The sequence below is a fragment of the Acomys minous genome (assembly GCF_964271855.1).
Source record: "Acomys minous genome assembly, chromosome: 9".
In the NCBI taxonomy this organism is placed as follows: Eukaryota; Metazoa; Chordata; class Mammalia; order Rodentia; family Muridae; genus Acomys; species Acomys minous.
In genome coordinates this window covers 16,030,545-16,047,581 of record NC_140490.1, presented here as the reverse complement: position 1 = coordinate 16,047,581, position 17,037 = coordinate 16,030,545, and the positions used below count along the sequence as shown (strand labels likewise).

The window sequence follows — 17,037 nt, the reverse complement described above, 5'->3', positions numbered from 1 at the left end:
TTGACCACCACCAAGCTATCAGCCATTTTTTTCTTATTGATGAGTTTTGAGAGTTTAAAAATATGCACCCTAAATATGTATGTCTTTTCTGAAGTGTGGTTTTAAATGTTTTATCTTTGTATAATTCGCTTTTTAATACTCTTCATGGGATTTTCTCAGAGTAAAAAATTCAATTTTGATGATGTTCTGCTTATCACTTAAATGTCTTTTTATAGATTATGCTCTTGACATCAAGTTAGCAAAACCTTTTGCCTAGTCTTGGTCCCTGCATTTTTCCTTTGTTTCCCTGGAAGTGTATAATTTTGTAAACTACATTAAATCTGCAACCAATTTTGAACACATTTTTGCAAAGTTGTGAGATTTAGGCCTGCGCTCAGGGTCCCTGTGAAGGACCCATAGCTGTTTGTTGAGAAGGCCTCCATCCTTCCTCCTCGGCATTGCCCTGTTGAAGTGACGCCTCAAACAGCTGGCCTGCCCAGCACACTTACACTGCAGCTGTTTTCTTCTAGTCTTGGCTTCCTTTTGGGATTTTGAGGTTTTCTGTCTGAGAAGCAAAGTCATTCGCTGTGATTACAGAGTTAGAAACTTCTAGCTAAATGGGAATGTTTAGTCCATAGTTCTCTATAACAGTTTTTAAAAGGAGGAAAGGCAAAAGAAAGAGACAAAGTGAAAAGAATGTCGCAGAGAGGAAAAGGAGAGAGAGAGAGAGAGAGAGAGAGAGAGAGAGAGAGAGGGAGGGCGGGCGTGGGTTGAGCCCTAGTTTATTTCTGGAAAATTTTAATTGATACATATAATTATACAAATATGGGTACACTGTGATTCTGATGAATGTAGGCCCGGAGTAATGACCAACTGGGCATAACCAGAACACCAAGTGCCTCAGATAATCACCTGGGACTGTTTTCTGTCTGTGACTGTAGGAACCCTCAGAGTTGGCTCAAGACACCCCTAAGACCAAGTTCTCAGCACAAAAGAGATTTATTTTCCCCAAAGACACAAAGAGTGGGGAATAAGAGTCAAAGACAGAAGATAGAGGATGAGGAAGAAGAGGAAAGGAACAAGGGAGAGAGGGAAGAAATATTTGTTCCCCAGAGACCAAGGACTGTCTCTGGATAGAGAGGGAACATATGTGGCACATGGGTAAATGGCAGTTTCTAAAGGTAAATGAGGAAACCTCGTGTTAGGATGAGGTGTTTGATTTTAATTGGGCATCTTAATTAGGTGAAGCCAATGGGGACTTTGGATTGTTGGACTTCTATGCTTTGATAACTGGACCTTGGTAGTCAGCCTCAAGAGGAGGAAGTAGCCAAATAAGAGAATAGCCCTTGGTGGCTAGCTTTTGGAATGTCATCTAACAGTTTCTAGTGAGGCAGAGGGAGGAAGGGGGAAGGGCAAGGCCTGCCAGAGCTATGTTTGCCATGCTGAGAATGGCTGGAGTCCCTTCAGTGACCAGAGACTGCAGGTGCCCTCACAGACTCCTTGTGAGCAATCACAGCTCCCAGGTCAGGTGTTCTCAGGGACTTGCATCATTCCCTCCAGGTGTCCAGGCGTATCTGGAAGAGCCAGGAGTCTGCCTTCATCCCCAGCGTGCTGAGCAGCTGGTGAGGAGCTTCACTCAGCATCAGGAGGCTGAGGGTGCCTGTGGGTTCCCTACCCAGCCCCACCTGCTTTCCAGGTGCTGGCCACAGAAAAAGCTCTGCAGCTATAAACAGATTAGAGAAAGCTGCAGTGCCAGTGCAGGCCTTCCAGCTGCCTCCCACAGGGCTTTGGAGATTAGTGGGGGGTGTCTTTGTTCGGGCGGGGGTGTGGCGGGGGGGGGGGGGGAGGCATGTTGAAATATCAGCTTTGGTTTAAAGGATCCTTCTAGAAGAAAAGAGAGCAGTTCTCCTGGCAGAGGTGCCTCCTCCAGATTTTCTGTGTATCTTTCCTGCTCTGAAATTTAGGCTCTTGTTTCCCTTGGGGGATTCTCCCTCTGCAGGCAAGTGTTGGCTGAAGGGCCGTGCAGACAATGCAGCCAGCTCAGGGGTGGCAGGCAGTGACCAAAGGCGTACTCATGTGTCTCAGGCTAAAACGGTTTTCAGTCTGATTTTCCAGACAGAGATAAAGAACAGGCACTGAAGTAGGGATCTTTCTCTTTTACTTGCTACATGTCACTTGTCCTTCATTTATTTCTCCAGCTTTTCATCTGCTAGGCAATAAATAGATCCATTTATTTGCTTGTTCATGAAGAAGCCACTGACCTGTCTGTTCAGGTATAGTGAACGTTTACTTCTTCTTCTCCAATCTGCCTTCCCTGGGCCTCAGAGGTGCAGATAATGAAAACAGTGTGTTCGCGCACTACCGAGTAGCTGCAGTGATGGACATTCCCAGGCATTGTAGCACTCTGTCCCGTGTGTGTCTTCACAGGCATGAGTGTGGCCTCTGTGACACTTGCCAGTGCCCTGCAGGTCAGGGGTGAAGCTCTGTCTGAAGAGGAAATCTGGTCCCTTTTGTCACTGGCTGCAGAGCGGCTCCTGGAAGACCTACGTAATGGTAAGAGAGTATTTGGGGCAACTGAGTCACAGGAAATTGAAAGTAAAGCTTCCTAAACAAGCTTCCTTAGCTTCTTGACCTGTGATCAATCATCAGCTTTTAGAACAAGAGGGAAAATGGTACCCACTAGGCAGCAGCAGCAGGAGGTGGCCTGTCTCCAAGGCCTGTGCCATGCAACCAAGTTGAAACGCCATGCTTCTGTCTTGGGCTTGCATGGTGTTTACAGTGAGACTAGGGCAGCAATGTAGGTCTCTCCTAATGCCTGGGACATCCCCATACTCCATCTGTCACCCTCTGTACTGGTCGGTCCCATCAGAAGGTACAACCTACACTACGTTCTAAAGGAAGAAGGTTAAATATGAACAAACACTAGACTGTGCTGTGGAGATAGTGAAGGTGTAGGGAAATTCTACAAGGATCCCTAGAGTCTAAGGGCAGGTCCCCCAGCGAGGGACATACTCCCTGCTCGGCTTGGGTCTTGTCCTGATGGAGGAGCTGTGCTTGTAGTTCATGATGAGGAAGGCCCCTGGATTATCTGGCCTGAGGTAATCTTCAGTTATGGTTCAGGTAGGGCAGAGGCGATTGTCAGGTGATGACTCACAGGGGGCCTAGAAGTTAAAGGGGACCCTTTAAGGATGTGGGCATGCTCAGGTGAACAGGCTTGACAGGATGTGGACAGGAAGACTGGAGCCTGAGGCACCCATATAGGCAGGTCCATGAGAAAATGGTCGCAGAGTGAGGCCAGGCCTTACAGTATCTGAGGGCTTTCATATCCTGTGGCTGAGCCCTGGATAGAGACGCCCCTGTCTGGCTAGTTCAGATTCATACCACTGGCTCCGAGAGATGGAAGGAGGCGCCCTGCTTCCTGTGAGGTCTCTGCAGAGCCTCTTCTGAGGAGAATGTTCATAGTGCTGACAGTAGAGGTGTTTAAAGAAGCCAGCATGGAAAGGTGACTTGGAGTTGTGAGGTTGTTTAGTTGGCAGATGAAGTACACACAGAGAGCCCACACTTAGGTAGTGACTGGGAAGCCTCCTCCGCCCCCAACTTAGCAGTTACAGAACATGGGTCAGGGCATGTGACAGCACGTAGGCTCCGTTGGGTGCTGGGTCCCAAGGTCAGCCAATGGAGGGAGGTTGCACACCTGTGCCTTAGCTTCTTTTCCTCCTGTCTCCTGCCCTGGGGGGGGGGGATGTGGGGGAGGGGGGTGGAACAGTGGCAGGGGGGTTCTGATGATCTCCTGTAGAGCTGTCCCATGACCAGCTGCTTCAGGGCCTGCTCCATCTGCAACAAGCTCATGTCTGCAGCAATTTCCAGCTGGTCTTGACCTTTTTTGACCTTTTACTTTAAAATGTTTAGGTCCTTGCTAGGTTTAGATGTAGGATAAATTCTTGTCCACAGATAACGGCTACCTTCTGTAGTACCGATTTCTCTGTGCCTGGTAGAGTTTATTCTGCTCTGTGTCTGTATAGGCCTTGGTCAGACTCAGCCCTTTAAGCAAGTGCTGTCAGGCACACTGGCAGGCCCTGTTCCTATAACCCATCCCATCCTTGTCTCATTTTCAGATTCCTCGGACTACGTGGTCTGCCCCTGGTCACTCCTACTTTCTGCAACTGGAAGTCTTTCTTTCCAAGACCACGTTTCTCACATAGAGGCTGCACCCTTCAAAGCTCCTGAACTGCTACAGGGACTTAATGAGGATGAGCGGCCTGATGCATCACGGGTAGGATGTGTGTGTGGCATCCCACTTCCAGTGCCCTGGCGAAAGCCTGTCCTGGGGGAGGTGCCCCAAACTCCTTGCTCAGCATGCATTCTGAGGGAGAAAGCATTTTCTTGCCAGCAACTTAACGGCTCTTGGATAAGGCAGTTCAACTTCATTGAGCCCAAGCTTCTCAGTCAGTTAAGTGAGACAAATAGAACTTTGTGGATCCAACTTTATCAGCATTAAAAACAGGCTTGGGGGCTGAGGAGATGGCAAATGCAGGGAGACTGGTAAAGGATTAGTTAAGTACAGGGACAAGCCCTAGCCAGTGGTGGGTAAGAGGGAGACACTGAGAAGGCAAATCCTCTCTCCTCTTTCCCCTCGTGGATGGATTCAAAATGTGCAATCTCTGCACACTGCCTTCTGAGATCTGGGGAGTCATGCTTGCTGTCCATCCTTGGGCCGTGTGGCAGTGTGGTGACTTTGTATGCCACTTCTGTCCTTGCTTTCTTTCCCTCTTTCTCCTCACTCTCATTGTCCTGGGCTTGTAGCTTCTAAATGAAGTGCTAACAGCCCATCCTTGGCCCAGGCTCTGTTTTTCAGAGGGCCTGAACTGAGGTGGAGATGCTGGGGACTTCCCTGGATGCTCTGGCACTTGCTGGGGAGGCTTCATATTGCATATGGCCGTTTGGCTTCCTCAGAGTGCCTTGAGGAAGATATGACCACACTTCCGCCCTAGGGTTCAGAGTTAGAGAAAGCCCAGTTCCTCTTGTTGCTTCCTCCATGCAGAGGTATCAGGCCCTGGGGAAGCCTAAGGCCAGAAGAGGCTGAGGCCAGACCTGTGCAGGAATGCTGCTAAGAGGCTGGATAGGAAAAGACTGGACAGTGACTCTGAGTCAGAGAGAGCCAGTGTGGGGTGGGACCGAGTTCCACACCAGCTTGAAAGTGTTTGTGTTGGCTGCTTACCCTCTCTATTCTGGCTGGCCTCTGGAGTGCCTGCTGGAGGTGCTGGAGGCAGGATCCTCTGTCCACTTAGGGAGAAGTAGGCAGGATCTCTTGGCCTCTCGGGCTTTTACACGCAAACAGTTCTGATGAGCACGGCTCTCCTCTGTTCACCACATCAATTCTCTTTTCATCCTACTTACCATAAGGCCTTGAGGGAGATCTGGGAAGTCTGGAGCCTAGAGGTTTCAGCAGGGACTGTGCTTAGGACCCTGCCCAAGTCCTGCTTGCATTCTGAATCTGCCATCTTACTCTAACTAGTGTGGTCAGCATCATACCCAGGTCTAGACTAGGTACAGGTGGCAGATATGGCCAAGCCTCATAGCTGGGAGTCCTTTGAGCTGCTCAGAGAGCCAGGAGTTGCCTCAACCCCCTTCTCCAGAGTGTTCTTCCATGTCACTCTGGAGGCTGTGTTTAGGGTTTGGATGAAGGCTACTGGGTTCAGCTTTGCCCCCCAGGACATTTTTGGATAGAGCCTTGGAATCCTTGGACAGCCCTGGGTGCGAGTGCTGCCTCCAGCTGTGCTTAAGATGCTGTGCCACTTCTGGTCAGGGTCACTGCTGTGAAGACACAGCTTGGGAACTCTCCCACACTGGGTCTGGGTCTCAGGGGTACAATTTCAGATACAGACATTAGTTTACTGACACAGAGGCACTTGGTTCACTCTTCATTCCTATGATGTGGGACCTGAAATCACTTGCATTAGATGCTACCTCACGGCTTCTATTCCAGAGTTCCAACTGTCTTTTCCTGACATTCTTACATTGGAAGACCTCCCCCAGGACCCACCACAGGGCATCCTTTCATCTGGAGGCCACAGCTATGGGGCTTAGGGTGTCAGCTCCAGAGCTTGCGTTCAATCCCATGTTTGGGTCTTATTCAGGAAAACCCTGTAGCGTAGCTTTGCTTTAGTTTCCTCTTATCTAAAATGGGGTCAGTTACACACCTGCCTCAGAGGGTTGTTGTGAAGACCAAATACATTTAAATAAGCAAAGGCTTAGAACAGGGCTTGGCCTGACAATGACCACTTGCATGTACTTTTGCATTTCATCCTTAAGAGGGTTTGGGCAGAACACTCACTTCCAAAACAATGCTCTTCCTGGTACACTGTGTCCTTTTCTGACAAGATACAGGCCTTTGTAGTAAGATGACCCATATCATGTAGTGTGCAGCTAGCTTTGGCTATAAGAAGCAGAAAACCTAAAATACAATCGCCAGATCCACAGTTAGTTGGTTAGTCTTTAGTTATTTAAGGAGGAATTTAGGTATGGGTTGCAGCTCATTGGTATCAACAAGGATTCAGGACACATATGTCTAATCTACTTTGCTCCTTGTGTTTATTTCTACATGTTTGCAAGATGGCTGCTGTGGCCAAGATGGCTGCTGTGGCCAAGATGGCTGCTGTGGCCAAGATGGCTGCTGTGGCCAAGATGGCTGCTGTGGCCAAGGTGGCTGCTGTGGCCAAGGTGGCTGCTGTTGTTCCACCTTATTATGTACTTTATAGGTAGAAACAATAGGGCAAGTGTGGGACGAATCACATGCTTGCTTGCTTGCTTCCTTCCTTCCTTCCTTCCTTCCTTCCTTTCTTTCTTTCTTTTTTTCTCAGTAAAGCCAAAGTTTCTTTCTGTTTTGTTTATTTTCTTCCAGAAGCACCCTACCAGATGTTCTCTTTTATTTTTCACCAAACTGGGAGTCATAGTTACTGCTAGCAAACAGATTTCTAGCCTGCAGCGTGGGCGGCAGCAAAGGTTAAGGAGGTGCAGATGGTGCTGGGCTAGCCAGATTCCCAGCCCTTGCTTGTGAAGCTGGACTGTGCTTGGCTGCTGGACTGGGCAGTCTCCTGCCTGACTTGTAACCATGTGTTTTTCTCTTGGGCAGACGCATGTGTATTCCTTAGGGACGACTCTCTATTGGTCAGCGGGATTTCGCGTTCCACCAAACCAGGTCTGTAAACAAGAATGGCTTATGTCTTCCCAGGTCACCCGTCTGGATTAGCTTAGTACCTCTCCCCTGGGCTGGGCCACAAGCGTTGAGTGTGGTTGTCACTGCCCTTCTGTCCAAAGCCTTACACAGGCATTGCCAGCCAATTGCATAACGTGTTCCCGAGTCCATACACAACTTCAGCGTCTTCTCTGACACTCCAAGCAGACCTCAGCTGGGACTGGGAGTCAATGCAAGATTCATGTGTCTGCTCTGCCCAGAGGAAGTAGCAAGCTAGAGGATTTCATATATAAGAAAGGCGGTTATTTATGTATTCTCTCAAACGCTCTTAGAATCAGCCCTTCCCGAAGTGAACTGCTGCTCAGAGAAGAGAAAAGGGTTCTGTGCTCAGTAATTGAGGCACAGTGCACCTTGCGGTGTCTCCTCCTGAAGAGGTTTCAGAACTACACTACCTTGTTACTGACTATGGCAAGCCTCAAAACATAGAAGCTTTGTGGGGTAAAGCATCTTGCACAATTCATTTGATGAGCACATGCACCATGCACATACATACATTCATGTTTGTGTATGTGTGTCTGTGCATGTGTGTCCATGCCATGTGTGGGTGCGAACGTGCATTTTCATTTGACATCATAAGAATCCTTTAAAAACTAAGGCTATAAAAGCACCATTGACTCTGGCCATAGGGCCCTCCCTCCCCTCTCACCAACCCACCCTGTCTCTTTCTCCCTCCCTTTCTTATTCACCTTCTCCCCTCTCTTAAGCAGAAAACTATTTACAACTCATCCTGCATGAGGCAAGACTGTCCCCCCCACTTGCCAGCTGCTGCCCACATGATTGTATTTCAACATCTCATCAGGGAACATGGACTCCAGAATTTGACTTCTGCTCCTGTCTGCTGGTTCTCTGGCAGCCCCAAGGCTTATCTTATGGATGTATTATTTGCAATTCCATGCTTGGCTTAATGCTCTATTAAGCTCCATCTTGGGGCTGCACATTGCCACTCTGTCATAGGCCCTACTGTAGCCCTTTCCAATTAGACAGACAGACAGACACACACACACACACACACACACACACACACACGCACACACACACACAGACACACACACATACACACACACCAGCTTACATCTACCTGCCCATTTGCACCAGCTCACCTGTACTCCTCTGCCTTTGTACATATGCCACCTGAGAAGACTTTCTATGTTGTCCCTAACCCTTGCTATTGTTTGAGGTCTGCCCAGGTCAGGTTTTTGCTTGCATACTTGTGGGGTCCTGTGTTTTCTGAGGTTAAGCCCTTGTGATCTTTAGCTGTTCTCGCTCTAACATTTGTGTGGGACTGGGATCTGTAAGGTATTGAGGATGAAGAGCAACTGTGCTGGGCACAGTGGCCTCTAGTGAGTTGTGTAAACACTTGACATGGTGGCCTGCTTGCTGTGAAGACAGGTACCATACAAGGCTCCCTGAGTACTTGTACAAGACCCCCCGCCCCCCCCCCCAGCTTGTGTGTGTGTGTGTGTGTGTGTGTGTGTGTGTGTGTGTTTGCATTGGTATATGTGTGGCTGACTACTGGTGTGGCCAAGCATTTGGCTCAGGTTAAGGCTTTCCATCAGCTTGCCAAGCTTGCAGTTGATCAGGAGAGCTAGGATTATAGAACAGTACTGTATGATGCAGAAGCCATTGCGTGGCCTGACTGACAATCAGATGTCGGCTCCAGAAAAAGCAAATGTGACCAGGTTGTGATGACTGTGTTTTCTGGTGTCCCTGCGGCCTTTGGGCCTTGGTGCCCCTCAGCAGCCACTCCTCCTGGCATGTTCTCACCAGTGTGTGCTCCGCAGCCCTTGAAGCTTCAAGAACCTGTGCACTCCCTCCTGCTGGCCATGTGTGAAGACCAGCCTCAGAGACGGCGGCCACTGCAGGCAGTTCTGGAGGCCTGCCGGATTCATCAGGAAGAAGTGGCTGTGTACCCAGCCCCTGCCAGTCTCCATGTCAGTCGGCTGGTGGGTTTGGTGCTGGGCACCATCTCCGAGGTCAGTTATGGAACCCATCTTTCCTACTGGGTAGCCATGGCTATGCATGGCCACATTTTAGTTAAAAAGAAATTAAATAAAGACTTCAAGGGCAAGCCGGGCACAGTGGAACTTGCTGGTAATCCTAGCACTCTGGGAGGCAAAGGCAGGTGTGGATCTCTGTGAGTTCAAGGCCATCCTGGTCTAAAAAGTGAGTCCAGGAGAGCCAAGGCTATGGAAAGAAACCCTGTCTCAACAAAACAAAACAAAAAATCAAGGTCTCAGTGTTAGACCACGTATCTAGCAAATGCCCATAAAGAGTTAGTTAGCTGGACTAACTAGGTTAGGTAGCCTGCATGTGTTGCTAAAAAATGCAGTCTTCTGATCTGTTGCTGATTTGCTATTCCCTCGATCCTCCTTCAGGTGGAGAGGAGAGTTGTGGAGGAAAGTACACACGAGCAGCAGAGCAGAAGTTGCTTTCTCAGGAGCAGGCTTCAGCGGGCTGGCAGCGAAAGCCCTGGAGCTCGGGCCTCTGAGGGTCTGCAGCCTCGGAGAGGTGAGTGAAGGCCCTGAGCACTCCTGGTTGGACAGAGGCCACTCAAGGTGCTGCTTCTGTTGCCCCCTGCACTGAGTGTGGACATCCCTGCTATAGACACTGAGAGCTCCCTCACAAATGCCGCACTCCCAGCAAACACTCTGGGCCTGGGCCGAGGGTCACTGTGCCTAGTAAAGTTTTAACTGTTTAATAGAGTTCACTATAGTAAATGTTAGCTCTTTAAATTGAAGGCTGGTTGTTCAAATTGATGAGAGCAAGTTAGAAAAGCAAGAAAAAGGTTTTATTTTCTGTATGAGTGTTTTGTTGGCATGTGTGTCTGTGCACCATGTGCGTGCCTGACACCTGTGGAGGCCAGTAGACGGCACCAGATCCTCCCTAACTGCAGCTACAGATGCTTATGAAGCACCAGGTAGGTGCTGGGAATGGAACCTCGGGCCTCCAGAAGAGCAGTCGGTGCTCTTAGCCACTGAGCCATCTTTCCAGGCCCCAAACAGAAAAAGGCTTTAGAAATGACCGTCAAAGTGGAATGACAAATAGCTCATAAAAGACTTTTTTGTTGTTACTACTTTAGGTATATTGAGTGTCTTCTACAATAAACTTCAAATACGCCTTTACCTGGTTTCCAACAATCTGAACTCAAGTCATGTTTTAGTTGTGTCTCTTGTGGTTGTGAGGTGATAACAGACAGAAGCACCTGGAGGAGGCAGGGCTTGGTTTTGTTCATGGTTTGAGGATACGACCCATGGTGTAGGAAGTCATGCTGCGTGAGCTTGAGGCGGCTGGTCACATTGCACCTGCGGACAGGAAGCAGAGAGAGAGATGAACTATGGTCCTCAGCTTGCTATGTGGTGTTCATTTAGTTGGGAACCTGGCCCATGGGATGGTGAGACTCAGTTAGGGTGGATCTTCCCGTCTCAGTTAAACCAAGCTAAGAAGTTTCTCAAGATGAACCCAGAGCTTTGGCGCAGATCTTGTCAGGCCTGTCAGCTTTAACCATCACACCCTATTCATTGCCTTATTTATTGTGAAACGGAATCTCATACTCTATCCTCAAACTCTTGATCCCCCTGTCTCAACCTCTGAGAACTGAGATTACAACAGTGCACCGCCAGACCTAATTTTATGTATTTTTTATCTAAACTGTTCATTGTTCCTAAGTTAAGGAACTACTTTGCTTTTTGTCACTAGGCTTACACTCCCCTCCCTACTCTGTGACTGTGACTTCCATTTGGAGTCTGAGAATACAGGCTCAGAGACATTTCACCAAGGGCACACAGCTGATCGGTTGTGGCGGCATCCACACTCCGGGCTGCTTATCCCCTATAGCCAAGCTCTTTGTTTGCTCCACCCCTACCCGCCCTGCTCTTTTATTAGTTTCAGAGAGGAGCACAGAAACGCAGAGCTCCTTGGAGCGATGCTGGAGCACCACAGCACACAGTCGCAGCAGCTTCCTTAACAGGTCAGTCTCCTGCTACCCTGAGCTCGGTGTGTTGTCAAGAATCCCATATCTTCTGGGAATCCCATTCAGGCCCAGAGATGGAACAACAGGAGTCTGGGTGTTTCGGCGGTGATCCCTAGGCACATCCTGCCTACTACATAGCAAATGACCACTGAGCACAATGGCTGCGGGCCACAGTAGCTCAGAGCTTGCGACTGGGCTTTGGTGATTTCAGTGGAGGTTCAGCCAAATCTCCTGGCCTCTCTGGGGCCAGCTGCAGACTGGAGAGGCTGGCTTCACTCCTGGAGACTGGGTTTGTTACTCCCAAATTCCCATGAGTACATGACACACTGTGCACACCGTGATGGCTTCGGCCTCTCTACATGACAGGAGTTTGCCAGCTCTATTGTGTCACAGGACCCTGTGGCACATGCAGTTGGCCGGCTATGAACCAAAGCATCAGAGGGTGGTGCGTGACTGTGTATTGTTGGGATGTCTAAAGTTTCAAAAACAAAGTCAGAGTCATGATAGATGGATCTTGGGGTCATGGTGAGCACAGAGGCAGAATCCTGGGGTAAGGGAGGAGATGTGGTTGTATACCTCAAGTCTTTCCTCACTCTGTGATTGTGTAGCCTTAACTTCTGAGGGTCCCAGCTTCACCAACAGAAGAGGCTATGTAACCTCTCACGATGTGGGAGGTAACGCAGGACTGATGCCTCATCAAGTACCTCCCCCTTCCTCACTCCTGGCCAGCACTTTCGCAGGAGCAGGTCCCTGTGACTGCGAGGAGGGTCTGCGGTGTGGCTCCGGGCCTATGGTCCTGACAGAAGCAGAAAGCTCACAGCCAGCAACATCTTCTCCAGGGAATTTCCTGCAAAGGAAGGGAAAGGTAAGCAAAGGGGTCTGGAGCTGGAGGATGCTGTCAAGAATGCTCCCAGTTGAGACCCGTAACACAGAAGGAGAATACAGGCAGGGGATTCAGGACCAGGCGATGCTGGGCTGGGGTTCATAGACCTGTACCAGCAGAAATCTGAACCTGGCCGCTTGAAGCTAGGTGTCACTCAGTCCTCCCCGACCCTGACTGGCTGTGTAGTAGATACTGTGTAGGAACTGATGTTGGTTTCAGGCCTGCCCCTTCTGAAGCTTGAGGCTGAGTGTGTGTGTGTGTGTGTGTGTGTGTGTGTGTGTGTGTGTGTGTGTGTGAACAGCACAGTGTGGCATGTAAGAGAGCCATCAAGGTAGAGTGCACTTGTAAGAGGCCCTTTGGGCAGGAACATTCTTGGGATTGCAGGTGGATAGTAAAATGTGAGTCTTCTTTCTTGTTGGCAAGCGGGAGGCGGGGGTGGATGTGCTAGGATTGGGAAAATATAGGGGCGTTGAGGCCAAAGAGCAGCCATACCAACTTGCCCAGCCTCAAAGGCCAAGCTAATGGGACATAGAGATATGGGGTGATGCCTGCAGTCTGTTTACATTTCCTGTGGATTTTTCATTGGCAGGTAGAGCTCTGCTGAGGGGACGGGAGCAGGGGGCAGTTAGCTTGCTGATCAGTGTCAAGGGTTGCACTCAGTTGCTCACCACCTTCTCTTTTTGAGGCAGGGTCTCTCTCTGAACCTGGAACACATCAAATTCAGTTAGACTGCCTGAGCAGTGAACCCCAGGAACCTCCTGCTCCCACCTCCCCAGCGCTGGCATTATAGGTGCAGGCCACTGTGCCAGGTCACCATGTAGCATGTGGCACTTACTGAACACCTCCTCAGCTCTTCATTTTCTTTAAGGTTTTTTTTTTTTTAAAACAGGGTCTTATTGTGGAGCTCAGCAAACTTCTGATGCTCTCCCTCACCATCCCAAGTATTGAGATTACAGGTGTGTGGCGCTACACCCAGCTCATTTTAGGCTTTCCATACACATGAAGATTCCACACTGCCGTGTGAATGTTAACCTCTAACGATGCATCCAGCGAGGGTCAGCATGCTCAACACCTCAGGGTTAGGCCTCTGCTGAGATAGACAGCCGAGGGTCTCTGCCCATATCCTATCTGGAACCTGTTTCTGGATGGGGGAGGGGAGCTCCCTGGGAGGCAGAAAGAGATGAGCTCCAAGCCCAGAATCTCCTCCACCTCTTCTAACCCCTTTGGCGATTCTGGATCTTTTTCTCAGTTCTCCAGACTGGAGTTCATCCTGTTGGCTGGAGAGGCCCCGGTGACTCTACATTTGCCTGGATCCATTGTGGTAAGTACTGGTTAGATTGGGAGGGATGGGAAGGAATCCTCAAGCCAAACCAACTCAAGGCTGACTGTACTTTAAATAGAGTCCTCTGAGGACGTCTTGGTAACGCCCCTGGGCGAGGCTCTTCTCCCATGAGTCCCCCGTGTTTCTCTTCCTCTCTTCTTCCCATCTCTGCTCATGCTGTCTCCTCAAAGCTGTAGAAACTGTTTTCCTCTCCTCCACTTTATCATCTTCCATTGCTCTCATCCATCCAGACCCTTGCCAGGGCGTGGCCCTCCAACTCCTGCCCTCATTCTCCTCCTTGTGGCTTCTGTCCTCCCGCCTACTCCCAGTCCAGCCTTCTCCCCATTCAGCTGTGGAGTATCTCTATAGGCTGGTACTCTGCCAGGCCCCACTATATGCTGTGGGGAAAAAAAAAAGCCCTTTCACTGTGAAGCTGACAGTCTGGCGGGAGGAGAAAAAGAGAGACAAAGACATAACAGAAAATCATGCCAGGTAGTGATTTGTGCTTTAAGCAATTTTGAGAAGACACACGAGAATGGAGCAGAGTAGAAGACGATAAGTGAGGATGAGGGAAAAAATACTCTTTTATCCAGGGAAATGGCTTTAAGGAGACGAGAAGAGAAAGAGAGAGGCATGAGGAAAGGGTCTGACAGACAGAGAACACCATATGGATGTGCTACCCACTTAGCCCAGCACATACCCGCATAGCTCATGCCCAGCCTGGTGCCTGAGGCACTCAGCTAGTGTTGAGCCTATAGGATGAGGGCCTTTCCCACCTTGGCCTCCCAGAGCCGAGATGCCTATCTGGCAAACCCTGTCTGGCAGTGCTGCCTTTTGGTTTTGGGGCTTTTCAAGGCAGGGCTCTAGGAAGGTTGGGATGATGTCTTTCTTTTCCCAGGTTCATATGGCACCCCTATGCCTGTCTTCTCTGTAGCTCAGGGAAGTGCACATGAGGAAACGCTCTGCTGGCTCAGTCAGGGGTGTATGACTCATGAGTGAGTCTGAAGAAAACCCTGGAAGGAGATAGATCAGTCTTTACCCACCCCACCCCCCACCCCCATATCGCTGACCACAGAGTCTTCAGAGCTCAGAGCTTGGTCCACGTTCTTCTGCCTTTTACCAACTGTGCAATCCTGGAAAAGTCCCCCGTTGTCTCTAAGCACCAGCTTCTCATCTGCTGATAGGGGGAGAAACTGTACTCATCTTATGGGAAGTTAGACAATTCCATGAGCTATTGCATAGAGCATGCTTAGCCTGGCAACTGACCCAGGTTAAAGACTTTAAGTCTTAGTAGTGAGCATTGATACTCTTATTGTTTTTAGACCAAAAAAGGGAAATCCTTCTTGGCTCTCAGAGACCTCTGTGTGGTCTTGCTGAACGGTCAGTGTCTGGAGGTGAAGTGTGACATGGAATCCACAGCAGGATCTGTCTTCAGTGCTGTCATGTCCTTTGTCAACCTTGGGGAGACCACCTACTTTGGCTTGGCTTATGTGAAAGGTAGGTGTTTCCCTGGGACGCTATTGATCTGAGCTTCTTGGAACCCATGTACATGAGTGCCTGAACTCTGTTCCTCTCAAAAAGCTACTTGATCCTGGGACATCTTACTTGGTGTACCTCGACACAAGTTAGCACAGGGGGTACTTTGGGTACCTGCATGAAAAGTGTCAAATGAACACAGATTGTTATGAAATAACCGGGGTAGGAAGTGGGTTAGTGGCTGGCCAGGTCTGATCAGTTATAGTGTTCTGAAGTTAGACACACAAATATTAAAAACATTTCTAAATTATCTGGGTGCTGCTGGCATATTGTACCTTGGCTCCGAAGAACCCAACTTAATTTTTCCTAAGAGAATGGTTTTGATACTTCTTTCTGCCTTTCTGTTCATGAAGGGTCTTTTTGTGAGTTCTTAGTGTGACACAGTGGGGCTGGTGGCAGTACCCTTGTCTCTCCAGAGTTCTCATGAGGACCACACTTTCAAACAGAAAGAACAGCCAATTCTGTGACGTTGTGTAGGTAATGACTGATGCAGTTTAACCTTTGTAACAAATTAAAACATTTTTAGTAAGCATTGTATTCTATCTGTGTGTGTATGTTTATTTTTAAATGCATCCACTTTACATCCCGATTATAGCCCTCCTACCTCATCTCCTCCCAGTCCCACCCTCCCTCCCTCATACCCTCCCCTCCCTCCCTTCCCTAGTCCTCAGAAAGGGGGAGCCCTCCTCACGTACCATCTGACCCCAGCCTATCAAGTCTCATCAGGACTGACTGTATCTTCTTCCTCTATGGGCTGCCATGGCTACGCCACCAGGGGGAAGTGATCAATGAGCAGGCAACAGGGTCAGAGGCAGCCCTTACTCCTCATATTATGGGGCTCACACGGAGACTGCGCTACCTATCGACCGCATCTGAGCAAGGGGTCTAGGCCCTCTGTATCCATGGTCCTTGGTTGGTACATCAGTCTCGATAGGTCCCCTTGAGCCCAGATTTGTTGTCTCTGCTGTTCTCCTTGTGGAGCTCTTTGTGGAGGTCCTCCACCCCCCAGCTCTTCCCTAAGTCACCCTGTGCTCTGCCCCAACGTTTGGCTGTGAGTCTCAGCTTCAATTCCCCACTGGGTGGAATCTTTCTGAGGACCTCTAGGGTAGGCTCCTGTCCTGTTCCCTCTCTTCAAGCCCTTCCAATGCCTATTCTAGCTGCTCTTCTGAATGAGGATTGAGCATCTTTCCTAGGGTCTTCCTTGATCCTTAGCTTGTAGTGTGGCTATCCTGTACTATATGGCGAATATCTGCTTATAAGTGAGTACATATTATGTGTGTCCTTCTCACTCTGGGTTACCCAACTCACGATGATCTTTTCTAGTTCCATTCATTCACCTGCAACAAATTTCAAGATTTCTTTGCTTTTAATAGCTGAATAGTATTCCATTATGTAAATGTACCCCAAATTCTTTATCTAGTCTTCGGTTGAGGGGCATCTAGGTTGTTTCCTGATTCTGGCTATTATGAATAAAGCTGCTATGAATATAGTTGAGCAAATGTTCTTGTTGTATGTTGGAACATCTTTCAGGTACACAACCAGGAGTGGTATAGCTTGAGATGAAGTGACACATACCTTTAATCCCAGCACTTAAAGAGGCAGAGGCGGGCAGATCGCTGTAAGTTCAAGGCCAGCCTGGTCTACGAAGCATTGTATTCTTTTTAAGTGCCTGCTGTGTGCCAGGAGCTATTCAAATCACTTTATCTTTAAAACCATTTTAATTAAAATTTAGTTATGTCACTTATCCCATTCCATTCCTCCCTCCAACCCCACCCATGCCTCACCTCTCAAATTAACAGTTTCTTACTTAATTATTACTGTTAGGCATGAAAGCACCCCTTCCCCACAACCTATTGAGTCTGTTTACTCTTTAGCAATATATAATCTCAGTAGAAACCAGGGCTTGGGAGATGGGCCCGTTGGTAATGTGCCTGCCTTGTAAACGGTACTTGAGTTTGATTACCAGGACTCATATACAAAAGAATCTCAGTGTCATGGTATGTCATTGTAATCCCAGTTCTTGGGAGGCAGAGACAGGTCCCTGGGGCTTGCTTCTGCCAATCAAACCTACTTGGGGGAGTTCCAGACCACCT

At 49.0% G+C, this 17,037-nt stretch overlaps 1 protein-coding gene across 4 annotated transcripts in view; it reads left to right on the top strand.

Moving 5' to 3' along the window:
* The window catches only part of FRMPD2 (FERM and PDZ domain containing 2), a gene marked incomplete at its 5' end in the record, with an annotated part of 120,797 nt that overhangs the window by 22,979 nt on the left and 80,781 nt on the right, over positions 1 to 17,037 (top strand). For all 4 annotated transcript variants that reach the window (XR_014781416.1, XM_084793899.1, XM_084793897.1 and 1 more), the window contains 9 exons: positions 2,407 to 2,532; positions 4,095 to 4,252; positions 7,112 to 7,177; positions 9,016 to 9,207; positions 9,610 to 9,742; positions 11,117 to 11,201; positions 11,934 to 12,069; positions 13,337 to 13,408; positions 14,731 to 14,905. Coding sequence is in view for 3 of the 4 variants with exons in the window: in XM_084793899.1 (XP_084650025.1) it covers positions 2,407 to 2,532; positions 4,095 to 4,252; positions 7,112 to 7,177; positions 9,016 to 9,207; positions 9,610 to 9,742; positions 11,117 to 11,201; positions 11,934 to 12,069; positions 13,337 to 13,408; positions 14,731 to 14,905 (1,143 nt within the window). The remainder of the gene's footprint in view (positions 1 to 2,406; positions 2,533 to 4,094; positions 4,253 to 7,111; positions 7,178 to 9,015; positions 9,208 to 9,609; positions 9,743 to 11,116; positions 11,202 to 11,933; positions 12,070 to 13,336; positions 13,409 to 14,730; positions 14,906 to 17,037) is intronic.